At 49.9% G+C, this 27,305-nt stretch overlaps 1 protein-coding gene across 6 annotated transcripts in view; it reads right to left on the reverse strand.

Annotated features, from left to right (window-relative positions):
* PLEC (plectin) overlaps positions 1–27,305 on the reverse strand; it is a 1,447,724-nt gene that overhangs the window by 718,887 nt on the left and 701,532 nt on the right. Inside the window, exon 1 of one of the 6 annotated variants that reach the window (XM_069621868.1) lies at positions 23,689–23,840. The exons of the other annotated variants lie outside the window; for them this stretch is intronic. Within the exon in view, the coding sequence (XP_069477969.1) occupies positions 23,689–23,779 (91 nt within the window). The 5' untranslated portion in view covers positions 23,780–23,840. Of the gene's footprint in view, positions 1–23,688; positions 23,841–27,305 lie in introns of those variants that run through there. 6 annotated transcript variants of the gene reach the window in all.

Below are 27,305 nucleotides of genomic sequence, written 5' to 3' on the forward strand. Positions count from 1 at the left end.
ACTCACCTTCTCTACGCACTCACCCCTCTACGTACCCACCCCCTGTAGGCACTCATCCCCTTCTGCGCACTCATCCCCTTCTGCGCACTCATCCCCTTCTGCGCACTCATCCCCTCTGCGCACTCATCCCCTCTGCGCACTCATCCCCTCTGCGCACTCATCCCCTCTGCGCACTCATCCCCTCTGCACACTCATCCCCATTGCGCGCTCATCCCCATTGCACGCTCATCCGCTTCACGCACTCGTCTGCTCCATGCACTCATCCCCTCTCCGCACTCATCCGCTTTAAGTACTCATGTTTTTCACGCATCCAGCAGCTATATCCTGTTCTATATATTTCTCTCATACACTCATCTGTTCTATACCTTCATCTGCTCTGCACACTCATTTTCTCTATATATCCATCTGGTCCATACATCCAATCGCTCCATACACCCATGCGCTGCATACACCCATGCACCGCATACACCCATGCGCCCCATACACCCATGCGCCCCATACACCCATGCGCCCCATACACCCATGCGCTCCATACACCCATGCGCTCCATACTCCCATGCGCTCCATACACCCATGCGCTCCATACACCCATCCGCTGCATACACCCATCCGCTCCTCACACACATCTGCCCCTTACACCCATACTTCCTATACACACATCCATCATATACACTCTTCCGCCCTATACACACATCCGTCATATACACTCATTCCACTCTATACACTCATTTCGCTCTATACACTCATTTCGCTCTATACACTCATTTCGCTCTATAGACCCAGCCGTTCTATACATTCATCTGCTACGGCTATCTACACACTCTCCGCGCTTCCGTATTCATCCGCTACCCACACTCGTGCGCTTTACATACTCATCCGCTCCACATACTCATTTGTTCTACACACTCATCCGGTTTACACTCCTCCGTTCTGCATATTCATCAGGCTTACGTATTCCTGTGTTCTACTCGCTTCATTGTGTTTACGCACTCATCCACGCTACACGATCGTACGCTCTACATACTCATCCGCTAAATATGTTTATCCATTCTATACACTCATCCGATCTATATTTTCATTCGATTTCCACATTCATTCGAACTATATAATTATCTGTTCTTCCATTCATGCATTCATCCACTCAGCGCATCTGCTTCACCTGCTTCATCTATTCTAACTATTTCATCCACGCCATTCACTTTGTTCACTCGTCATGCATTCTCTCTATTTCAGGAGTTTAAATCTCGTTACTGATTCCGTAAGATTTACTCTTATTAACCATTTCACTGCTTTGATCTACTTTATTCGTTTAATTCTGGTTGTCCTTCTAGTTTATATTGGGGATTATTAGCTGTCAATTCTTGCATCAGGTAGTTTGTTGGATTGGTATAATTGAGTTGCTGATAGTCTGATTGGGTTATTTGGTGCAGGTTAGTTTTTAGGGGAAGAGCCAGGTTTTCAGCAGTTTGCGGAAAGACATTAAATCCTCGGTTAGTCGGATGTGGTGTGGGAGTGAGTTCCATAGCGAGGGCGCCAAGGCTGAGAATGATGATCCACCTAACCTGACTGAGTTTGTCTTTGGTATGACTAGGAGGCCGGCTGAGCTTGATCTCAGGGTGTGAGGGGGGTGGCTTGTCTTGAAGATATTGAGGTCTGGTTTTATGCACTGCTTGATGGGAGATGCATAAGGTTTTGAAGGTCACCCTTCGGTCTACTGGGAGCCAGTGCAGCATCTTAAGGGCTGGGGAGATGTGGTCTCTTGGGCCGAGCGCAAGTAGCAATTTGTCAGCCGCATTTTGTGCTCTTTGGAGTTTATTCAGTTGGTACGCGTGGACTCCGAGGTATAAGGGGTTTGCGTAATCTAGTCTTGATATAACAATTGATTGGACTGCGGAAAGTCTGTTGGGAAAGGAGAGATATGGAAAGGTGCCCCTAAGGGTTTTAAGGTGGTAGTGGCAGGACTTTGAGACGTTGTTGACTTGGCGCGAGAGTGTTAGATCAGAGTCAAGAGTGCATCCAAGATTTTTCACTGAGTTGGAGGGGGTCGGTGAGTTGCCCATGGCGGATGGCCAGGGTAGCAGGTGCGGAAGAAGTTCTGAGTTGCCACATACCATGATTTCCGTTTTGGAGGGGTTTAACAGGAGGTGGCTTTGGGACATCCAGAGTTCTATGTCAAGGAGGCAGGAGGCCAGGTCAGGTCGGGAGTTGGGTTTTGAGTTCAGGAGTTTTAGAATTAGTTGAGTGTCTTCAGCGTAGTTGTAGCACAGGATGTTGTGTGAACGAATTATCGGTGGGAGGGTGATCAAGTAGAGATTGAATAGGAGGGCGTATAGGCATGCTCCTTGTGGGACTCCTGTGTCGACTGGTCTGGCTTGGGAGGTATAGGTGGAGAGTATCGTTATTTGGTACCTATCTTTGAGAGATGAAGCTATCCATTTAAGAGCGGTTCCACGGATTCCTAGGGAGTGGAGGCGGTCTAGGAGGATTGAGTGATTGATTGTGTCAAAGGCGGCAGATAGGTCAAGAAGGATTAGTGCGGTGCATCCTGCAGAGTCTGCTGTCATTTTAAGGTCATCCCAGATTGAGGTTAGGGTGGTTTCAGTTCTGTGACGGGCTCTGAAACCTGATTGTGCGGGATCAGGGAGGTTGTTGCCTTCGACAAAGGTATTTAGTTGGGAGTAGGCGGTTCGGTCAATGAGTTTGGCAAGGAACCTGGTGTTTGAGATGGGGCGGTAGTTTTTGGGCTCGAGAGGGTCGAGCAAAGGTTTTTTAATTAGAGGTTTGACATGAACCTTTTTGAATGCGTCGGGAAAGATACCAGAGGATAAGGAGGCATTTATGATGGATCTTGCATGTTCACCTGAGCAGGTGGAAGCGAAAATTTCTTTGAGGGTTGTGGCTGGGCAAGGGTCCAGCGGAGAGCCGGATGGTTTGTGGGCAGATAGAAGTTTGAGAAATGGCTTTGGAGATATTGGACTAAAGGATTCGAACGTTGGTCGGGTAGTGGTCGCAGCCGATGGACTGAGCGGTATGGGGGAAGTATTGTCTGGTGGATGTAAGAGAGCTAGCTTGGTGGCTAGAGTATTTGTTCTTTCGAGACCTGTGGTGTAAAAGTGGAGGGAGAGTGAGTCGCACAGTGATTGGGAGTGGGTCGGGATGGTGGTGGTGCAAGCAGGTTTGGTGAATTCGGAGATGATTTTGTGGAGTTCTTTGCTTGGATTTTTGCAGTTTAGGTTTCAGGAGTTGTAGTGGGCTTTTTTTGCTTTCCGGATTTAGGCCTTGTACTGATAGAGGTGTCTGGCCAAGTTGGCCTTGCTCTCCTGAGTTTTGTTATTCTGCCATTTGCGTTCTAGGTATTTATATAGTTGTTTAGTGGACTTCAACTCCGGAGTGAACCATCTGGGGAAAAGGCCAAGGCGTGTTGATGGTTTGCAAGAGGGAGTGAGCCGCATCAGAGATGCATTGAGCCACGAGTCAAAGGCGTCAGGGGTTAGTTGTTTATTGAGTTGGCAGGTAGGTGGTGGAGACTGGAGGAGTACGTCGGCTAGGTCCAGCACGATTATTTGTTTTTTTTTCAGCATTTGCGTAGATTCATAGGTTCGGATTCGAGTACGCAAAGGGGGTCAGGTGAGCGAATGGCGAAAGAGAGAATGAAGTGATCGGACCAGATGATAGGGGTGGGTGGTTTTAAATGAATCTGGGTGTTGGAGCTAAAGATGGCATCAAGAGTGTGTCCTTTATAGTGAGTCGGGCCATTTATGTGGGGTTGGAGGTTCATTGCGTCTAAACCGTCAACCAGAGAGTGTGTCATTAGGTTGGTGGGGAACGAGGAGAGATTCGCAGGAAGGAATGGAAGGTTGGTTGTCGATGATTGAGGCGCAGAAGAGAGACTTTAAGACAAAAGCTACTCCTCCTCCTCTAGAGAGACGGTTCAGTGGAATGACGGAGTAGTCAGTGGGGAAGGCTTCATTGGCGATTGGGGCAAAGTCGTCCGAGAACCAAGTTTCGGTGATGAAGACCGGGTCTGGTTTGTCAGAGGCGAGGAGGTCAAAGATGCAGTGTCTGTTTTTTGCTACGGATCGGGCATTAAAGAGGATGCAGTTCACATTGGCAGGCAAGGATGGTCTCCTGGCTGGAGCGGAGGGGGGTGTCGGCTGAGAGAGTGGAATCTGGAGAGGGTGCGGGGTAGTGTAGATGATGATCATTGGGAATAGTGGGCGCACGAACAAAATGGTGCGCTTCGGGTCGGATTGGGTGATTGCCTGTGTTAGGATGATCGGGTTTGGCTCGGAGGATTTGAAGGTGGGTTGTGGGTGGTTAGGCGTTTCAGTTGCAGATGATGAGAAGTCGAGGGAGAGGGGTTTCAGGAAGGGTGAATCCACGGGGGAAGGAGGTGATTGGGAATAGAGGAGGTGGGTCAGGACAGGGGAGGTGAAGAGTGTGGAGAGATTGAGGGGGACCAGGTACGTTTCCTCTTTAGTTTCTTTGTTGAGATTGGAGTATGAGAGAGGGTAGGGGGATCGGAGGGGGAGAGGGATGCGGCTTTGGTTCTTGCTAGGGCCAGGCATGCAGTTTTTTAGGGAGGGGAAAGGGTGTGGTAGGTGGTGGAAGGTGGCGGGGGTTTGTGGGCAAGGCGGGGGGTGGGAGGTTGTAGGGCGGGATGTCCCTGGTATGATAGTGAGAGGAGCGGGATGGTTATCCTAGGCTGGTCGGTGGTGGGTTTCAGGGGAGGAGTGGTCTTAGGGTGGATGTTTACAGGGCGGGATGTCCCCGGTATGATAGTGAGGGGAGCGGGCATGGTTATCCTTGGTTGGTCGGGGTGGGGTTTGGGGGAGGAGTGGTCTTAGGGTGGTTGGCTCGCCATCGTGCGCCTCTGGCTTGGTGTTTGGAGAGGGGAATGGTAGGGAAAGCGAAGGAGGGTGGGTTGATTGGGGAACAGGGGTACTGGCACGGGAGGGAAGGCAGATCGTGCAGTGGGGGTGGTCCATGGTGCTCGTTTCCAACAAACACTGGTGGAGTGAATGCACTCATGCTTAGTAGAAGTTAGGTGTAGTTTCAAGTGCGGCTTATAGTTTATTGGACTATATAAATTCGGTGATATCACAGGCTGAGAGTGAACTTGATTTCAGGGTTCCACGAAGCCGGGTGATTATTATTCACTTATTCTAGGTTTTGGTGAACTACTTGTACTAGCTTGCAGATATTAGCCCATTTTGAGGTGTAGCTAGCCGTTAGGAAGTGCTACTTAGGCAGTCTTTTTAGTTGTCACTACAGACAGTTACGCTGTTGGGTAGGCTTTCTAGTATGCTGGAGTACAGGTAAACTATTAAGGAGGAATTGGATGTAGCAACACCCCAGGTATGGTTTTAGTTGGACTTTCAGGGGGAGCTTAGGCAGGTTTTGAATTGTAGTTCTAGATTGAGTGGGGGTATGCTATTAGGCACACTTCAAGTTCGATTTGCACAATTGATATTCAGACTATTATGTGTACTTCTAGGTTCAACTGATCATGGAGATGATGTTGGTTTATTAGGTACTAATAGGTACACTCCTAAGTTCGACTGTGCACATTACTAGGGCTATTCTAACTTAGGTTTTGTGCAGGGAGGCTGTTGGGCACACTTCTATAATCAGCATTCGCAGAGAGGCTAGTGGGCACACTTCTATAATCAACTTTCACAGAGAGGCTATTGGGCACACTTCTATAGTCAACTTTCACTGAGAGGTTGTTGAGCACACTTCTATAGTCGACTTTCACAGAGAGGCTATTGGGCGCACTTTTAAATGCAACTTTCACACAGAGGCTATTGGGAACACTTCTATAGTCACTTTCCCAGAGAGGTTGTTGGGCATGCTTCTAAATGCAACTTTCACAGAGAGGCTATTGGACACACTTCTAGATTCAACTGTCACAGAAGGGCTATTGGACACACTTCTATAGTCACTTTCACAGAGAGGTTGTTGGGCATACTTCTATAGTCAACTTTCACAGAGAGGCTATTGGACACACTTCTAGATTCAACTGTCACAGAAGGGCTATTGGGTAAACTTCTATAGTCCCTTTCACAGAGAGGTTGTTGGGCACACTTCTATAGTCAACTTTCACATAGAGGCTATTGGGATACTTCTAAATTCACAGAGAGGCTATTGGGAACACTTCTAAATGCAACTTTCATATAGAGGCTATTGGGCACACTTCTAAATGCAACTTCCACAGAGAGGCTATTGGGATACTTCTAAATTCGCAGAGAGGCTATTGGGCACACTTCTAAATGCAACTTCCACAGAGAGGCTATTGGGATACTTCTAAATTCGCAGAGAGGCTATTGGGCACACTTCTAAATGCAACTTTCACAGAGAGGCTATTGGGATACTTCTAAATTCGCAGAGAGGCTATTGGGCACACTTCTAAATGCAACTTTCATATGTATAGAACAAAGTTTTGGTTTTCAAATGCAAATATTTTACAGATATAATGAGTTTACAGTGGTGATGCTTGGTTAGATGAGTGGTTGGGTAGTATGGTGTGAAGTAATTGCTTCTGGCCCTACCCTTCCCACACTTACTTATTGTTGGCTTCTTGCTTCTCCTGCGGATACCTGCAAATACGAAGTGGAGCCGTCACTGTAGGAGCCGTCCTTTGCCTCGGGTCCTTAGCCGATGGGCTGCCAGTCAGAGGGCTGCCTTCGGAGGACCAGCAAAGAAACGGGGAGCTTCTTGTCTGCACCAATCAGGGCCAAGGAGGAAGCGGTCTGGTCAATCAGGGGAGGAAAGACAAACACGGAAGGGAGACGGTCTGGGGGAGGGAGGGAAGAGGGGCTGCACGGGGTGGAAGCGGGCTGAGGACACAACCAGAAGGGTCTGCGGGCACCAGGAATTAGGCCCAAGAGGGTCTTAGCAGGCCCAAACACTCACCGTAGTGCAGGAGCAGAGTGGTGAGCAGGGGCTGCCGCGGGTCAGTAGGCCTGCAGAGCTCGAGGGAACCACCAATCAGGGACAGGGGGGCGGGCTGGAGGCGGCTCGAATCGGGAGTCAGGAAGTGAGGGGAAGCGAGGGGCACAGGGCACAAAGGGGGTGAAAGGGGAGATTATTCACCTACAGATCGAAAAAAACACTCAAATGGGGCGGATTCACTCACCTTGCTCACTGGAAGCAAACGTTATAGAGGCCAGCACAACCTCCGCTGCTTTGCTTTCGTGTGTGCTATCATTTCTTTGGCCCTGGTCCACCCATCATTGCCTGCATGTGGCATGGTCAGGGTGACCAGGCAACCCCTTCTCCTCGAGATATGGTTTGTCAGACCGGGTTTTTCCATGTTTGTTTTGGTGCTCAGTGTAGTGCTAACATGCGGCCTTCTGGGTGCTTTGTGAGTATACTATGAAACACTGCCAAAGCCCTGGGAAACCACCAGGTCGAGACAGCAGCAGCAACTGCAGCATGTACGCATGTATGCATGTATGCATGTATGCATGTATGCATGTATGCCTGCCTTTAATTTATAAAGCGGAGACCTACCTGAGAAGCAACAGGGCGATTATATGGGCGTGGCGGGAGGTGCCGCCAGGGGAGGTCACAAGAAAAGGTGCAGGGGTAGCTAGGGGAGGGGAAGGAAGATCAGTGATCGTGTCCCTGACCCTATGCCACGTGGGGCAACACCAGTGAATTCCCTGGGCAGGAGAGAGGGGCGGCCTGAGGCCACTCAAACGAGGGTAGGCTTCAATGTCTTAGCTGCTGAGTGCAGGACCCATTGCCTGCTCGGGTGGCAACTCTCAACCATGCCAGATATTTTTCAGGGAGGTGGGGGTGGGGTTCTATGTGATGTTATCAAGACAGGGCCTCTCATAAGTAGTGCTTGACCGGCAGGAGCCATCTGCATGCACCCCTTCCCTGTGGTACAGTGACCTCTTTGAATTAAAAGGGTGCACCCCATTAATGTCTTCTTATGTTAAAGGATATTTATACCGTGCACTGTCACCACCGGCGTGGTCCCCTGGCGTGAGTAAATCAGGCGCATTCTGAGAGTTGTGTACTTGGTTATGTTCAAAAGAAGACCACACCTGATGTAAATGATGTGTGAAAGGCAAGCCCAGGGGAGGAATTGGGCTGGAACAAGACAGAGCCACACTCCGGTAAAAAGTGTCTTGCCAGAGTGCTGCTCCCTGTAGACACAAGGAGGCCTAAACCACCCCCAGTTGAGAAAGTTCTCTGCCCAAAAAGTTGTCCTTTGCTCAACCCAAACTTAAACTATATAACAGTCCTGTGCAGTACATATGTCTCATGCTCTGCACACATTTCACTGTCAGGGTGACTATTCTGACAGAGGACATGAGCACCATACCAAGTGTGCATTGTATGGTCAAAAGGAATGCACATTTGAATTACTAGCACAGACATGTTTGATAAATTGGTGGTCGTTCTTAAGTTCACAAAATGCACTTTGTTTTTATGCAAAGCAGCCAGCATTCTATATTCAGTTCAGCACATCATTTCACACTTAGCTCCGCCCATTACTCCCGCCCACACCACTGACAAACCCTCCCACCACCCCCTGCGAAGTTGTTTGGGGGTGGGGTGGGGGGTAGTTCCCCCAGTACATTTTGTCCATTTCCTTGACACAGTGAAGCCCCAGTATTCGGCCCATCGTCCGTCTGTCCAGGCTTGTCTGTAAGCACAGGGTCGTCTCTCTGGTCACGCCCTCCGATGCTTTCAATATCATGCCCCTTATCTGATAAGGATCGTCCTTTCCGGCATGGCGTGCCTCTGCCCTGGGAACCCACACGCGCTCCCCTGCAGACAGCTGAAGACACACATGTGTTTACACAGGCGCAGATTGAGTAATAATAAACACCAGGTGAGGCAAAAGGCCCAGGGTCCCAGGAGCCAGGTGGCTGATTGGAGGAGTGTGTAGGGGAGCACAGGGGGTGCAAAATGAACAGTTTACTGTGTAACCCCAGCTGCTTTTCATGGGTGGCCCGCTTCCCCAAACCACCCCACTATCCCAGTTCACCTCTCAAGCTGTTCCCTGCCTAGTCTGCGCAGGCCATCTAGTGCGGGATTTTTCCTTTGCATTCTGGGCCTTGTAGTCTTGTCTGGATGTGCACAGACTAGATGAGCTACCCAATGCATGGCGCGAGGAAACTGGAAGGGCAGCTCCGATGGGAGTGACACTACTCATACCCCAGTATGGCAGCCATTGCGCTGTACCATGCCTTCCTTTTGCCCCCAAAAAATGTAAATATGTCAAGAATAACACATTTCTGTAACTCCTGCAGTTCATTTTACCACTGGAGGTAGTGACTTTAGCTGCGGAAGATGCATAAACATGGCGCACCAGCGGGAAGCAACAGCCGCCCCCTGCCCTCCCCTGGCCCCGCCACTGGCATGCGTTACTCAGCAGATCTGCCACCTGCATTGGCACTGGTAGATCTAAGGCATGGCACACCCAGTTTGAGGACGATCTTTGGGTATCAATATTTCAGCTGTCATACACAATGCACGATGCTCCATGCAGTTACACACGTGCAGTTACACACGTGCACGAACAGGGCCACAACCATCCCCCTTGCGCTCACCCAAGGCGGTTAGCCCCCACCCCTTCTTCTGATCCGCAAACCAAGGGCTGGCAGCAGCCTGCCGGGTCCCAGGGCACCACCTCTCGGACAAGGCCGGGCGGGGGGCGCCATAAGACCACCACAGTAGTGCTGGCCGCTGCATGCATATTGCATGACCACGATATGCACCACAAATACTATTAAGATATTTATTTATTGGCATCTGGCTCGCTAACCAAACCCTTCACACATCCACATATACAGCAACACGATTGTACAAGTTGCACAATAGAATGATCACAATAAATCACCCAGGATGGTGACAATAACTTCATTAGTAACACCCATAAATGGCAATTTAAATTGCAAACAGCACCCATCAAAATCTTGCAAGACCTCAAATTTGTGAAATGTGATGACCTGCTAACATTGGCTTCCACAAATAGTCCTTCCCAAGAAAATTCCTGTCTCGAACAAAACGTGTTTCTTGTCCGAGTTAAGTGAGCGCCTTATTCACTCGCAAGATGTTTCCGCGTTTCTCTTTCAGTGGCGTCAGAATCTGGTAGGCGTGTCTATTTCAGATGTAACCACGTGTGCAATTAAGAGAAGCTGTAGGGAACTGTCCAGAGAGGCAATCATTCGTCGGTTCCAGATCAAGTGGCAGATCTGAGAGTGGATGTTTCACATGCGAGCGCTTAGCAAGAATAGGTACAAGTCTTGGGTAGTGACCCACATGTACCCAAAGATGAGTGACTATAGTGGGTGACATGACTCCTCGCCAGATTAACGCTTACCCCACCTCATCCACCCGACCCTACCAGGCAATGAATAGACTATGTGCAGAGATTATGAAAGCGATGGAACCCGAGGGCAGGGCATTAACAGTCAGGTAATGCCCACAGGGCGAAAGTTACACGCCTGAAAGTACAAGCCAGAGCAAAGTGAATCCTTTAAGGTAACCCCACGGGCATTACACGTCCGGTAATGCCCCCCACTGCGGGTTCTATTGCTATTAGTACCCCGGCACGTTGTACCAGGGGTACTAATAGTATTTTTATTTGAGTTCAGAAATGGCGTGTTAACCAGTTAGTGACTGGAGAAACGTGAGAAACGTACACATAGTCCCTTCTCCCTTTCCAAGGCGGACGGTGAAGAAAGGAATGGAACTCCACAGGACTCCGCACTCTCATCGGAGCGGAGCAGGTGAGTCTTTGTCAGCCGGTTAATGACCAGGTGACGGCCAATCAGACTGTTTGTAATAGTCTGATTGTCTCTTGCTGTGTACTAAATATATGTATAAACAACGGGGCACTGGCCATTGGGAGGCGGCTCGACCCAATCTAATTGCATCAATGGGCAGGTGGGAATATTGGTCGCTGTATTTCACCGATTTCTGGTATTGTGAAACCACAGTTGTTCATGTTAATGGGAGATGTCTTGCAGGGCAGCGGGTGTTGCTGGGTCCGTGGACTAATGTATCCACTACAGGCACCTGTGTTTAACCTCGTGGGCTTAGGTTCGATATCTAGCAGGTCTGCTCAGTCATTCATCCTTCCGAGGGCAGTAAAATAAGTACCAGCTGTGATGTGTGCATAGCGCCAAGAGGACCCCTCTCCCCCGGGGTGAACGTGCACTCTACAAATACACCAGTGCCACGCTGTGTTCACCTCCATTAGGTCTCCTGTGCTGTTCATCATCAGCTCCATCACCGGCTGCAGAGCGCACAGAAGCCTTCTGGGTATAGCTCACATGTGGTTTGCATTCCTTCTTGTATTTCTTGATTAATTAAGCGCTATCACCAAAGCGCTGTAGGGAAATGTAAATATGGTACAATAATAGCCCCGCGAGGATAGCTCAGCGGCAAGACGACAAGAAGCAACACAGGTTCGATCCCTGGGTCCGCGCCTAGGAACCTCTGGGTGTTTAAGCGCGTTATAAATACGTAACTAAGACCAAAAAAAAAACCAAAACAATTATGCAACCACAAAAACAATTCCTGTAACAGCGCCTCGATGCCTGCGGGCTGTGTGAGCGCTTTTAAAAATGTAAAAATTACATTAAATGTGAACATGACAAAAGAATGAACCAGTAGGATTTACGTAAACAGTCCAAGTCATGAGTGTTAAGAAGGGAACAAAATGAGGAGTTTGGAAGACCTACTTGTTGCAGAGTCAATCAGGGAAAAGCGCAAAACCGTGATTAACGGTACGAATGAGCCGAAGACACAAGGTACGCGAGGAGTATAGCTAGTAGTGAGAGAGGAGGAACGAGAAGGGGTGAGGTGGGGAAGACATTGCAGAGGAAATTAAGCCAAGGAGAAGATCGAAGAGAGGGAAAAACAGACACGAGCTGAGAGTCCAAAATGGAACCTAGTGAGGCAAGCTGGTCGGCTGGAAGGCCAAGCAAGAGAGCAGAGCAGTGTCCAAGAGGGGAAGAACAAAAGAACAAGAGTAGAGAACAAGAGTAGAGCTGGAAATGGGGAGAGCGGAAAAAAAGAGTGGGAGAAAACATGACTCCAAGACGGAAGGCAGAACTAGACAAAGGGATTAAAGAAGGAGGGGCAGCTGGAAAACCGGGAAGCTCTGTTTTGGAGGGATTAAGATGGGTGACGTGGGGATGCTTCCAAGACTGGACCGGCAGAAAACAGAATGTAGCGAGTTAGAAAAGGAAGGAAAAGAAGTACTAATGTGGGAGTCGTCTGCGTTAAAGTGAAAGGAACGACCGCATGAAGTGGTAGTAGAGGAAAGCGGAACAGCATAGCGTGGAAAAAGAAAGGGGACCAAGAGCAGGCCCCTGAGGAACACCATATTGTAAAGAGAAAGCGGAGGAGAGCTTACCAGCCGAAGGGAGAGAATGCAGAAGCCATTGCAGGACGGACCCAGAGATACCCAAAGAAGAAAGAGTAGTGAAAAGAGTAGAGTGATCCACAGTGTTGCAGGCAGCTGATAGGTCAAGAAGAACAAGGACTGCGGAAAGCCGCGTGTAACGGCCATGAGGAGAGAACGAGTCACACTAAGGAGGGCGGTTTCAATGGAATGGCAAGGGTGGAAACCAGATTGAAAAGGAGGAAGAAGAGAGCAATATGGGGGGGGAAGGTGGGCTCAATAGTGAATATGCAGGAGAAATGCATATTCATTGTTGCACCCCTCCCCTGCCCCAAGAGTCTTCACTTTCAGTGTATTCCCTTTTACCTCACCCGTGGACATGGACCTGTCATCCTGTGCACAAACCCCCCTGTGTTGAGCCACATGACGATGCAACATGTGTAGCTGTTTTGCTCCGAAATGGCCATGGCTTTCTGCAGGTTTTGGCACACTTGCACTGTAGCAACACAACCTTTCCAAGCGCAAAGCGGCAAACTTGTGAAAACTATAGACAATACTGGGTGGTGGGGGTCACACAGTAACCCCCGAGAAAGGAGTGCAGATGCAGCATGCCCAGAGAGCATGTTTTGTGTTGCATGTGGCGCAGGACATGGTGTGATGAATCCTGCGGAGTCATCACTGAACTCCAGTCTAAAATGTCCTCCCATGTGACCAGGGGAAGGCAGTTGCTACCTGATCCTGACCTTGGGGGTGGTATTTGCAGGGAGGATCATATGCCAGGAGATAGCTGTTGGGAGATGTGCCCCCATCAGGAGGGACTCAGTATTCCTCCCTCCCAAAGGAAGAAGACCTTATCATTCCCAAATTCCTGATGGCTTGCTGTGAATTCCAAAATCCCTCTCATTGTAAGACTCAAAAACCGCTTCCTGAAAAAACAACCCAAACAGAACACCATCCATACTTCATGTACACATGATTCTCATTTAACATCTCCTGTCTATAATGTTTTTGATTCAAACCAAAATCCAACACAACTCAGCTTTCAAAGCTCTAAAGTTCATGTATACTCCAACTCCTACAAAGCCTCAAGTACTGAGACGAGAAAGAGGAGAAAGGAGTTAATGTGGATTGAAGGAAATCCCAAACCAAACGTGCAGACTAGTTATGATAAGTAGCAGCTACGCTGGACATTTACACCTGGGGAATACCTTCCATTAGCAGGTGGAAGCGAGAGATGCAGAGCAGGCGGAGCCGGAAGAAGAAATGGAAGCAGCCACTTGCACACGGTAACGGATCGTACTACGAGAGACAGGCTGTTACAAGCAACCGCTTGCGAGCCTGACTTACCAAAGAAGTGGGAGACTGAAAGAAGCACAGCAGGAGCTGTGAAAGGACCGCCGCACTACCGGCAACGGCAGCAAGGCTACTGGGGACGTGGTCTCCTGGGAAAGCAGCAGTTCTCAAATCAAACCATACGACAAACTCCCTAAGCTACCCAGCTCTGGCCACAATGCACAATTCACCCCTCCCCTCATCCCCCTTCCCATTCCATCCCAACTGTTTCAATAACCAATCCCCATCTCTGTCCCTTCCACCCCATCTGATGCTCTTGATCATAGCATTCTCAAATGTGTTGACCAGCGTTTCCGTAGATTTCATTGAATACCATTTCACCTAATGAGATTGCACCAAAAAGAGTAGGTGAAATGGTATGCATGATAGGTGGGGTGTTATGTAAGGGTATACGTTAGGGTAGGGAGGAGTGAGGGGGACTGCAGGGGGTCTCCCCCATATTATTTAAAAAAGTAGAAAAAGTAAAAAGTTCTTTTCGTTCTTTGTTGAAATGGTTCCGGTGAAATCTCCATTAGGTGAACTATTTTTGAAGAAATCACATACATCCGTTGACCAGCGCAGGAACCCTGATAAAGAGGAGTCCATCCCTCGTTGTACCCCCTGCCTTAGAGGCATTAACTGAAGTGTACTGCACTCCTCCTCAGTGACCTAGCGCGCTCCACCATTTCCCTCCCTTGCTAATTTCTTATCCTATGTTCCCCCTACTGGAGACAGCCCCCAAATGAAGTTCTTGTTCCTTGCTGGTTTTCTTTACACCCAAACAGGAACCCTTCTGCTTCATTGTTCCAAGGGGTGGTCCTTTCCATTTGGTGCAAGCCTTTACCCTTTTACATCCATTCTCACTTTGTGGAGTGATGTGCCACAGCTGGGATCGGCATGTGGTGCACTGTGCGCCAGATCTGCCTGTCTGTTCTATGGCCAAGCTCCCGGCAACCCCGCGAGCGTGACCTCAAAAGATGTGGTGCCTAGTCCTTTGAGACGAGTGGAGGGCAGAGGATTGTTAAGAGCAAAGCAGACAGAGGTCTCTTAGAGGGGCCATCGAAGACTGACACCCTCAAAGCACCCATCCACATGCCAGCTCGATATGGGAAGCTAGTAGAGACTTGGCCACCCCTACCCACATTTGCATTGGCTAAAATGCACACACACATTCTAGACTCCTCTGGGACATGTTCCCACACCTTGGACTTTGGTCCCCTCGAGGGCGTTCACCTACAGCGCATTGAGACCATACCAATGGGAAAAGGTGCTATACAAATGATAATTACAATACAATACTTGAGAGACCTGACTGCAAAGACTGTGATGAGCTAGGCATCACCATATCCGGGCGTGTCCCACATTGTGGTATGCATCAAACAGAGCCATGTGGCACAGCTATTGGCGTGACACACCGATGCCCACCGCCCTTTTGAGGACCGGCCACATCAGCCCATGCTTGAGACCAGGGGGTATTTCAAGGGGCGGCGGGCGCAGCACGTGGGTGGGACTAAGCAACACTGTGGTGTCATGGCGGCAAATCTTCCTCACTGGTGCTCCCAGCTGAGAGAATGACTTTAGCAGGGACCTCCGTGCAGTCCCACCTGCACCCCAAGCCTCAGCCGCGAAGGCACACGCGGCTCCACAATGCCACCTGCACAAGCCCACCGCAATGTGCTTGCACCGCAGCAGGCTTTGCAATGCACACGGAGATGCACCACGCGGGGCCATGCACCGGACCATGGCACGCCCGCACCAGGGGTCATGAGACCTACGTGGCGCTGGGCCACACCGGGGCTTGTAGCGCAGCACAGCACAGCACAGCACAGCAATACCGGGGCCTTCTGGGCATATTGAGGAAAGCATGTCCCGCATTTCAATAACTGGCATGCTGCGCAGTAGTGCAGCTACACACGGGCATACCTGTGCACTGAATGCATTGTTCACACACCCCCTCTACACGATCAATCTTTCACCAGAGACGGCAGCCAGCGCAAACTCCCCGGAGAGGAATGCTGGAGGAATGCTGGAGGAATGTCTGTGAAGTCAAACCTGTGCGGCTGCGAGGAAGGAAGGAAGGGCTCTGGTCTGCTGCAGCCGATTCTGACAGCTCCAGCCCCAACACGTGTGTATCCCAGCACGTGCGCCGCGATTTCATTGGGCCGGCACTGCCAAACACTGAGGACTTAACCCACACCTCCCAGCATGACCACGGGGCTGATAATGGGAGTGCAGTCACTTCCCAGCAGCACAGTACCCACACCCCCCTGCATGACTACTGTGCTAATAAAGGGGCACTTCTGTCACTTCCCAGCAGGGCAGTACCCACACTCTCCTGCATGACTACTTTGCCAATAAAGGGTCACTGCTTTCACTTCCCAGTTGCACAGTACCCACATTCCCCTGCACGACTACCGTGCTAATTAAAGAGCACTGCAGTCACTTCCCAGCAGGACCGCACCCACACTCCCCTGCATGACTACTGTGCCAATAAAGGGTCACTGCAGTCACTTCCCAGTAGCACAGTACCCACACTCCCCTGCACGACTACCGTGCTAATTAAAGAGCACTGCAGTCACTTCCCAGCAGGACCGCACCCACACTCCCCTGCATGACTACTGTGCTAATAAAAGGGCACTGCAGTCACTTCCCAGCAGCACAGTACCCACACTCCCCTAAATGCTACTGTGCCAATAAAGGGGCACTGCCGTCACTTCCCAGCAGGAGAGTACCCACACTCCCCTGCATGACCACGGGGCTGATAATGGGAGTGCAGTCCCTTCCCAGCAGCACTGTACACACCCCTGCATGACTACTGTGCTAATAAAGGGGCACTGCAGTCACTTCCCAGCAGGGCAGTACCCACACTCCCCTGCATGACTACTGTGCCAATAAAGGGTCACTGCAGTCACTTCCCAGTAGCACAGTACCCACACTCCCCTGCACGACTACCGTGCTAATTAAAGAGCACTGCAGTCACTTCCCAGCAGGACCGCACCCACACTCCCCTGCATGACTACCGTGCTGATAGTGGGGTGGACCATCACTTCCCAGCAGCACAGTACCCACACTCCCCTGCTTGACTACTGTGCTAATAAAAGGGCACTGCAGTCACTTCCCAGCAGGACAGTACCCACACTCCCCTGCATGACTACTGTGCTAATAAAGGGGCACTGCAGTCACTTCGCAGTAGGACAGTACTCACACTCCCCTGCATGACTACTGTGCTAATAAAGGGGCAATGCAGTCACTTCCCAACAACACAGTACCCACACTCCCCTGCATGACTACTGTGCTAATAAAGGGACAATTGAGTCACTTCCCAGCAGCACAGTACCCACACTCCCCTGCATGACTACTGTGCTAATAAAGGGGCACTGCAGTCACTTCCCAGCAGCACAGTACCCACACTCCCCTGCATGACTACTGTGCTAATAAAGGGGCACTGCAGTCACTTCCCAGCAGCACAGTACCCACACTCCCCTGCATGACTACTGTGCTAATAAAGGGGCACTGCAGTACTACACCCCCTGCATGACTACTGTGCTAATAAAGGGGCACTGCAGTCACTTCCCAGCAGCACAGTACCCACACTCCCCTGCATGACTAGTGTGCTAATAAAGGGGCACTGCGGTACCACCCCCCTGCATGACTACTGTGCTAATAAAGAGGCACCGCAGTCACTTCCCACCAGGATAGTACCCACACTCCACAGCATGACTACTGGGGTGAGTAGACACTTCTCAGCAGGACAGATGGTGCTGTCCCTTCTCAGCATGACTACTGCCCTGTTACTGTCTCTTCTCAGCATGACTACTGCCCTGTTCCTAAACACCTGCCCAGAGATGGTCTACTATCACATCCTGCTCTTCCCCAATTCCACCAGAGGTGATATACTGCCACAACCTCCCTTCCTACACACCCAACCAGAGATGGTCTACCATCACATCCTACTCTTCCCAAATCCTCCAAAGGTGATATACCATCACACGTCCCTTCCCACACACCCAATCAAAAATGGTCTACCACTACATCTTGCTCTTCCCCAAATCCATCAGAGGTGACATACCAAGACAGCCTTCCTTCCAACACACCGAACCAGGGATGGTCTACCACCACATCCTGCTGTTCCCCAAATCCACCCGAGGTGATATATCATCACACGTCCCTTCCCACACACCCAACCAAAGATGGTCTACCACTACATCTTGCTCTTCCCCAAATCCATCAGAGGTCACATACCATCATATCCTTTCTTCCCACACACCCAAGCAGAGATGGTCTACCACCACATCCTGCTCTTCTGCAAATCCACCCAAGGTGATATATCGTCACAACCTCTCTTCTCAGACACCCAACCAGAGATAGTCTGCAACCACATCCTGTTCTTCGCCAAAATACCTCAGGTTATCTACCGTCACAACCTCCCTTCCCAGACACCCAACCAGAGATAGTCAACCATCACATCCTGCTCTTCACCAAATCCACCAAAGGTAATATAGTGTCCCAACCACCCTTCTCACACACGCAACCAGAGATGGTCTACCACCCCATGCTGCTCTTCCCCAAATCCACCCGAGGTGATATACTGTCACAACCTCCCTTCCTACACACCCAACCAGAGATGGTCTACCACCCCATGCTGCTCTTCCCCAAATCCACCCGAGGTGATATACTGTCACAACCTCCCTTCCTACACACCCAACCAGAGATGGTCTACTATCACATCCTGTTCTTCCGCAAATCCACCAGAGGTGATATACTGCCACAACCTCCCTTCTTACACACCGAACCAGAGATGATCTAAAACCACATCCTGCTCTTCCCCAAATCCACCAGAGGTGATATACCGTCACAACCACCCTTCCCACACACCCAACCAGAGATGGTCAACATCATATCCTGCTCTTCCCCAAATCCACCAGAGGTGATATACTGTCACAACCCCCCTTCCCACACACCCAACCAGAGATGATCTAAAACCACATCCTGCTCTTCCCCAAATCCACCAGAGGTGATATACCGTCACAACCACCCTTCCCACACACCCAACCAGAGATGGTCAACATCATATCCTGCTCTTCCCCAAATCCACCAGAGGTGATATACTGTCACAACCTGCCTTCCCAGACAGCAAACCAGAGCAAACCATCAATTAGTTTTCAAAAATTGATTAGCAGTTTGCTCATTACATTTATTTTGATTAGCAAACAGACCCATTTGATTAGCAATTTTGTACTAATATTGTTAATGTCACCAGAAGTTATTTGTACCTAAGGCATGAACTGAGCAACGATATAGCAGTTTTGCACACCACTGAAATAAGACATTAGTGAGGAGTCAGGCTGTGCAAATTGTTTAAAATTCAGCTAGACCTGCAGGTCGGGTAACTTAGTTTACATATTCAACCTTAGAGAAATGCACTCGACCCATAACAACACAGGACAACACATTTTAACGTGATTTCTGTAAAATGGTGCATGTCACTACAAACCTGCTTTATGTTTGACACACTGCTGCCACCCAGAGGCCAGTCATGCATAGTGAAACTTTTATTTGACATTTACTTTGCAGTTAATGTTAAATGAAAGTTTCAAACATCTGTTGCAAATTCTTCTTGCCCTTCATAAAATCTACTCGACTATGCAAGTGGGCGAAAAGACTCTGGGAGCTCTAGGGGAGTGTCTGTAAAATGTAGAAGGTTAGCTGCACGAATGGACACAAACAGATATGATAAAAAGGCTCTGAAAAGTTTGGCCAGCTGTCTCCTGCAGGTGGTAACACATAATACCATCATAATCATAAAGCACAGCAGTGTCTGGAGGCTAACTACAGTGTAGGGTAGTGCAGTAGATCTGTAGATGTACAGGCTGGATGGAACTATTGATCACTACTTTGCACAAGCATCTAGTGAGCAAACCAGGTGGAATATTGTAGTTTGTGGTCATCTCACTTTCAGGGTAGCTGGTATAAAGCAACAGGGTGATAATAAAGAATGTGAAGGAGTATGGGTTCGCTCATGGGTTGAGCACGAGTTGCAAAGATGTATGCAACCTGCAGGTTAAAGATCCAGGTTTGCCATCAAAAGCATTTGATCATATGATCATGTACATTTTCAAAAGTGTTCACTCTTCAATGTGACGCATCTTCCCCGAAAAAATGAAATATAGTTGACACTATGGAATCTAGATATACTAACCTAAACTTTACAGTACAGCATGGAAATGATGCAGTGTTTTACAGTTTCAATACTGGAATTATGTATTATGTAACAACTTACATTTTAGGAATGTAATTGCATGACAGTCTTTTATGAAAATATAAAGGTGATACATACTGGTCTTTGCCAACAGGATATAGAAACCATAATAAAAGTATCATCCCGATTACTTCTGGTTTGCAATTATTTTAAAAAGAAAACAAATTCTTGCCTAGCACTCCCACACATGTCTTTGGCACTGAATGGGAGAGATGATTAATGCTGCACTTTCTCTCCATTAGTACTTGAAATGAAAAGAGGGTGAAGAGAGCACCGAGGGCAAGAGAGGAATGCAGGGCGAGCTGTGCTTTCAGTGAAGAGGACAACTTAAATAACTAGATTTGCTACACAAGTATGCTTTTGATTAGCAAACCTACAGAATTGCATAGCAAATGGCTGTTCAACACTGCTTATTTTATGCCTTGCAGAGATGGTCTACCACCACATCCTGTCTTCCCCAAATCCACCTGAGGTGATATACCGTCACACTCTCCCTTCCCAGACATCCAACCAGAGATGGTCTACTATCACAGCCTGCTTGTCCCCAAATCCACCAGAGGTAATATACCATCACAACTTCTCTTCCCAGACATCCAACCCAAAATGTTTTACCGCCGCATCCTGCTCTTTGCCAAATCCACCAGAGGTGATATACTGTCAAAACCTCCCTTCCCAAACACCCAACCAAAGACAGTCTATCACCTCATCCTGTTCTTCCCCAAATGCAACTGAAGTGATATACCATCACCACCTCCCTTCCCAGACATCCAACCCAATATATTTTTCCACCACATCCTGCTCTTTGGCAAATCTACCAGAGGCAGTATACCGTCACAACCTCCCTTCCCAGACATCCAACCCGATAACCTTTACTACCACACCCTGCTCTTCCCCAAATCCAACAGAGGTGATATACCGTCACAACCTCCCTTCCCAGCCACCCAACCAGAGATGGCCTACCAACACATCCTGCTCTTCCCCAAATTCGAAAGAGGTGATATACCGTCAAACCTCTTCCTTCCTTGTACACTACCAGAGATTATCTACCACAATATATCTCTCTTCCCCATCCACATATATGACAGAGGAAGGCCTACCACCATATACTGACATCACCACAATAAACAAGAACTGATTTACCACTGCATCCTCTCCTTTCCTACAGAGGATGTCTACCACCACATAGTCCTTCCCACCAGGGGTGATCTGCTAACACATCTACCTGTTTTCCATGCCTCACTGCCTGTGCTCTGCCACAACATCCTCTGCTTCCATACAGAGATAGCCAACCACCACACCATTTATTCCCTACCGAGAAAGTCTCAACACACATTCCCCACTTCCCTCATGTACCAGCGATGGTCTGCAATCACGCTTCCCCATGTCCCACTAGAGAGGGTTCACTGGCACACCCCTCCATTCCCACCAGAGAGGCCACCAGCACACCCTCCCATTCCCACCAGAAAGGCCAACAGTACAACCTTCCATTCCCTCCAGAGAGGCCACCAGCACTGCCTTCCATTCCCAACAGACAGGTCACCAGTACACCCTTCCATCCCCACCAGAGAATCTACCAGTACACGCTTCCATTCCCAACACAGAGGCTACCAGCACACCTCCCCATTCCCTCTAGAGAGGCTACCAGCACACCCTTCCATTCCCATCACAGTGGCTACCAGCACCCCCTTCCATACCCTACAGAGGGGCTACCAGCACACCCTCCCATTCCCACCAGAGAAGCTACCAGTACACCCTCCCATACCCTCCAGAGAAGCTACCAGTACACCCTCCCATACCCACCAGAGAAGCTATCAGTACAGCCTTCCATCCATCCCCACCAGAGAAGCTACCAGTACACCCTTTCATTCCCATCACAGAGGCTACCAGCACACCTCTCCATTCCCTCAGAGAGGCTTCCAGTACTCCCTTCCATACCCTCCAGAGAGGCTACAAGCACAACCTTCCATTCCCCCCAGAGAGGTCACCAGCACACCCTCCCATTCCCACCAGAAAGGCCAAATGTACAACCTTCCATTCCCTCCAGAGAGGCCGCCAGCACTGCCTTCCATTCCCAACAGACAGGTCACCAGTGCACCCTTCCGTTCCCACCAGAGAAGCTACCAGTACACCCTTCCATTCCCAACACAGAGGCTACCAGCACACCTCCTCATTCCCACCAGAGAAGCTACCAGCACACCCTTCCATACCCTCCAGAGGGGCTACCAGCACACCCTTCCATTCCCATCACAGAGGCTACCAGCACCCCCTTCCATACCCTCCAGAGGCACTACCAGCATACCCTCCCATTCCCAACAGAGAAGCTACCAGTACACCCTTCCATTCCCACCAGAGAAGCTACCAGTACACCCTTTCATTCCCATCACAGAGGCTACCAGCACACCTCTCCATTCCCTCAGAGAGGCTACCAGCACACCCTTCCATTCCCACCAGAGAAGTTACCAGTACACCCTTCCATTCCCAACACAGAGCCTACCAGCACACCTCCCCATTCCCTCCAGAGAGGCTACCAGCACACCCTTCCATTCCCACCACAGAAGCTACCAGCACACCCTTACATTCCCACCACAGAGGCTACCAGCACACCTCCCCATTCCCTGCAGAGAGGCCACCAACTACCAGTACACCCTTCCATTCCCTCCAGAGAGGCTACCAGCACACCCTTCCATTCCCACCACAGAAGCTACCAGCACACCCTTACATTCCCACCACAGAGGCTACCAGCACACCTCCCCATTCCCTGCAGAGAGGCCACCAACTACCAGTACACCCTTCCATACCCTCCAGAGAAGCTATCAGTACACCCTTCCATCCCCACCAGAGAAGCTACCAGTACACCCTTCCATTCCCACCACAGAGGCTACCAGCACACCCTCCCATTCCCTCCAGAGAGGCTACCAGCACACCCTCCCATTCCCACCAGAGAGGCTACCAGCACACCCTCACATTCCCACCAGAGAAGCCACCAGCACCCCCTTCCATACCCTCCAGAGAAGCTACCAGCCCACCCTCCCATTCCCACCAGAAAGGTTACCAGCACACCCTTTCACTCTAACCATAGAGGATCCATTAGTACACCCTCCTAACCCCACCAGAGAAGTTTCTGAAACACTCCTTGCCGTTGCCACCAGAAAGAGTCCTCCAGCCCACCATCCCATTCGCACCAGAGGGTCCACGAACACACTCACCCATTCCCACCAGAGAGGGTTCACCGGGACACCTCTTCAATCCCACCAGAGGGTCCCCCGGCACCCTCTTCCCTTCCCACCACAGAAGTCCACTCCCTCCAGCAACACCAGTAGTACACCATGCCAAACAGGTGGCAGCTAGTGGCAAATTCAGCGCAAGCCAATTTGTTCAATTGATGAAAACCAAGACTACAAATCCCAGAATGCCTTAGCAACATGCCGGTGACATGGAGCCATTTAGTGACACTGCGAGGCTTTATACAAGAAGAGAAATCAGTGAGTCTAACGAGAGCTCTGGCTGCCGCCCGCTCGCAGAAGTAGTATGGCCTATTCTGGGAAGCGCCCGCCACCCCTCCCCGCCCACAAGCCTGTCCTGGGTTCCCTTGTGCGCTGTGCTGTGCCCGCCGGCCCCGCTCTGTCCCAAATATTCCCCGGGGCGCGCGCAAGGCATGGGGCACCCAACGCTCTCCGCGTGGCCCGTGCCGGCAGGGGCATACACAAGACTGAGGTGGTACCTTTGTACTTCTCGCGCACGTCCTCGTAGGCCTGGATGAAGTCCTTCTCCTCCGGGTTGGGGGGCATTTTGCGCAGGTCGTATTTGGCCATCCTGGCTGGTGCTCTCCTGGGGGGCTGCTCTCTCGGGCTGCTCTGCTGCTCTGCTGCCAGGCATGGGACTACACTACACACACACAGGCTCCGTGCACTGGCTCAGCCCAGCCCAGCCAAGGGGACATTCCAGCAGCCGAGCTCTTAAAGGGACAGAGAGGGCGCAACAGCTGCAGCGCAGATAGGGTTGCACTGGCAGGCTGCAGAGGGAGGCGGCACTGGCGGGGCAGGGAGTGAGCAGGGAGTACAGGAGGGAGAAAGAGAGGGAGAAGAGAAAGAGAGGAAAAGGGAGCAGGGAGTAAAGGAGGGGAGTAAGGAGGGGAGTGAGAGAGAGGAAAAGGGAGCAGAAAGGGAGCAGGGAGTAAGGGAGGGGAGAAAGAGAGTGAGAGAGAGAAAAAGAGAGGAAAAGGGAGCAGAGAGGGAGCAGGGAGTAAGGGAGGGGAGAAAGAGAGTGAGAGAGAGAGAAAAAGAGAGGAAAAGGGAGCAGAGAGGGAGCAGGGAGTAAGGGACGGGAGAAATAGAGTGTGTGAGAGAGAGATTGAGAAGAGAAAGAGAGGGAAAGGGAGCAGAGAGGGAGCAAGGAGTAAGGGGGGGGAGTAAGAGTGTGTGAGAGAGAGAGAGAGAGAGACGAGAAAGAGAGGAAAAGGGAGCAGAGAGGGAGCAAGGAGTAAGGGAGGGGAGTAAGAGTGTGTGAGAGAGAAGAGAAAGAGAGGAAAAGGGAGCAGAGAGGGAGCAAAGAGTAAGGGAGGGGAGTAAGAGTGTGTGAGAGAGAGATAGAGAGAGAAGAGAAAGAGAGGAAAAGGGAGCAGAGAGGGAGCAGGGAGTAAGGGAGGGGAGTAAGAGTGTGTGAGAGAAGAGAAAGAGAGTAAAAGGGAGCAAGGAGTAAGGAGGGGCAGAGAGGGGAGAAACATAGTGTGTAAGAGAGAGAGAGAAGAGAGAGGCTAAGGGAGCAAAGAGGGAGCAGGGAGTAAGCAAGGGCAGAGAGGGGAGAAATAGAGTGTGTTAGAAAGAGAGAGAAGAGAGAGGCTAAGGGAGCAAAGAGGGAGCAGGGAGTAAGGAGGGGCAGAGAGGGGAGAAACAGTGTGTGTGTGTGAGAGAGAGAAGAGAGAGAGGGTAAAATGGAGCAAAGGGGGAGCAAGGAGTAATGAGGGGCTGATAGAGGAGAAACAGAGTGTGAGAGAGATAGAGAGAGAGGGGATAAAGGAGCAAAGAGTAAGGAGAGAGACATCAGAGAGGGAGATTCAAGGGTCTAAAGGAGGAAAACCAATGAGGGAGCTGAGAGGGCGTAATTGGGGAGTATCAGAGAGGGACAGGGAGTAACAAGGGAGCAAAGAGTAAAGTGGGGGTTCAAAGAAGGAGGCAAAAATGGGGAGTATCAGATAAGAGGAAAAGTGACTAAAGGGGTTGCAACGAGTAAGGCGAGGGGGGCCAGACTGGGAGATGAGAGGGCGAGGGTGTAAAGTAGGAGTATCAGAGAGGAATGGAAAGGGGAGTAGAAAGTGAGCAAAGAGCAGGAAGAGGGGGTCAAATAGAGAGTAGAAAAGGAGGAGTACAGAGTGGGAGGAAAAGGAAGTAAAGTGGTGCCAATGAGTTGGCAGAGAAAGGCTTAAGGAGGGGTAGAGAGCGACCAGAGGGGACAAATGGGGGAGCCCGGAGGATTTCAGCAAAGGGAGGCAGTGTTGATGGGATACAGAACGGGCAAAGAGTAAGGAGGGGGGATCAGAGAGAGTAGAAAGGGAGTACAAAGGGTTAAAAGGAGTACCACAGAGGGAGGACAATTAGAGTAAAGAGAGAGCAATGAGTAACCAGAGAGAGGGGCCAAAGAAGGGGGAGGTGAGTGATCAGAAAGCACAAAGGGGGAGGGGGCAGAGAGGCAGCAATGGTGGGGTAAAGAGGGCACGGGGAAATGGTGTCTGCATAGAAGAAAAGTACTAGAAGGAATAAGGGAGTAAACAAAGAAGAAAGGGGGAGCGGAGGCAGCAATGGTGGGGTAAATAGGGCATAGGGAAAGGGTGTCTGCATAGAAGGAAAAGAGCAGAATGAATGAGACAGTAAATAAAGATGAAAGGGGGAGCAGAGGCAGCAATGACGGGGTAAAGAGGACACAGGGAAATGATGTCTACATAGAAGGAAAATACCAGAAGGAATAAGGCAGTAAATAAAGCTGAAAGGGGGAGTGGAGGCAGCAATGGTGGGGTAAATAGGGCATAGGGAAAGGGTGTCTGCATAGAAGGAAAAGAGCAGAAGGAATGAGAGAGTAAATAAAGATGAACTGGGGAGCAGAGGCAGCAATGATGGGGTAAAGAGGACACAGGGAAATGGTGTCTACATAGAAGGAAAAGACCAGAAGGAATGAGAGAGTAAATAAAGATGAAAGGGGGAGCAGAGGCAGCAATGATGGGGTAAATAGGGCACAGGGAAATGGTGTCTGCATAGAAAGAAAAGAGCAGAAGGAATGAGAGAGTAAATAAAGATGAAAGGGGGAGCAGAGGCAGCAATGATGGGATAAAGAGTGCACAGCGAAATGGTGTCTGTGTTGAAGAAAAAGACCAGAAAGAATGAGTGAGTGAATAAAAAGGAAAGGGGGACCAGACGCAGCAATGATGTGTAAAGAGGGCACAGGGAAATGGTGTCTACATAGAAGAAAAGACCAGAAGGAATGAGAGAGTAAATAAAGATGAAAGGGGGAGCAGAGGCAGCAATGACGGGGTAAAGAGGGCACGGGAAAATGGTGTCTGCAAAGAACAGAAGGAATGAGGGAGTAAATGAAGATGAAAGGGGGAGCAGAGTCAGCAATGATGTGTAAAGAGGGCATGGGGAAATGGTGTCTACATAGAAGGAAAAGACCAGAAGGAATGAGAGACTAAATAAAGATGAAAGGGGGAGTAGAGGCAGCAATGATGTGTAAAGAGGGCACGGGGAAATGGTGTCTGCATAGAAGTAAAAGAGCAGAAGGAATGAGAGAGTAAATAAAGATGAAAGGGGGAGCAGAGGCAGCAATGATGGGATAAAGAGGACACAGGGAAATGGTGTCTACATAGAAGGAAAAGACCAGAAGGAATGAGAGAGTAAATAAAGATGAAAGGGGGAGCAGAGACAGCAATGGTGGGTAAAGGGGACACAGGGATATGGTGTCTGCATAGAAGAAAAGACCAGAAGGAATGAGGGAGAAAATGAAGATAAAAGGGGGGGCAGAGGCAGCAATGATGGGGTAAATAGGGCACGGGAAAATGGTTTCTGCATAGAAGTAAAAGACCAGAAGGAATGAGAGAGTAAATGAAGATGAAAGGGGGAGCAGAGGCAGCAATGGTGTGTAAAGAGGGCACGGGGAAATGGTGTCTACATAAAAGGAAACAACAGAAGGAATGAGGGAGTAAATGAAGATGAAAGGGGGAGCAGAGGCAGCAATAAAGGGGTAAAGAGGGCACGGGGAAATTGTGTCTGCAAAGAAGATAAAGACCAGAAAGAATGAGGGAGTAAATTAAGAGGAAAGGGGGAGCACAGGCAGCAATGATGGGGTAAATAG

Source organism: Ambystoma mexicanum, chromosome 5q (assembly GCF_040938575.1).
Source record: "Ambystoma mexicanum isolate Mex_15411 chromosome 5q, UKY_AmexF1_1, whole genome shotgun sequence".
Taxonomy (NCBI): domain Eukaryota; kingdom Metazoa; phylum Chordata; class Amphibia; order Caudata; family Ambystomatidae; genus Ambystoma; species Ambystoma mexicanum.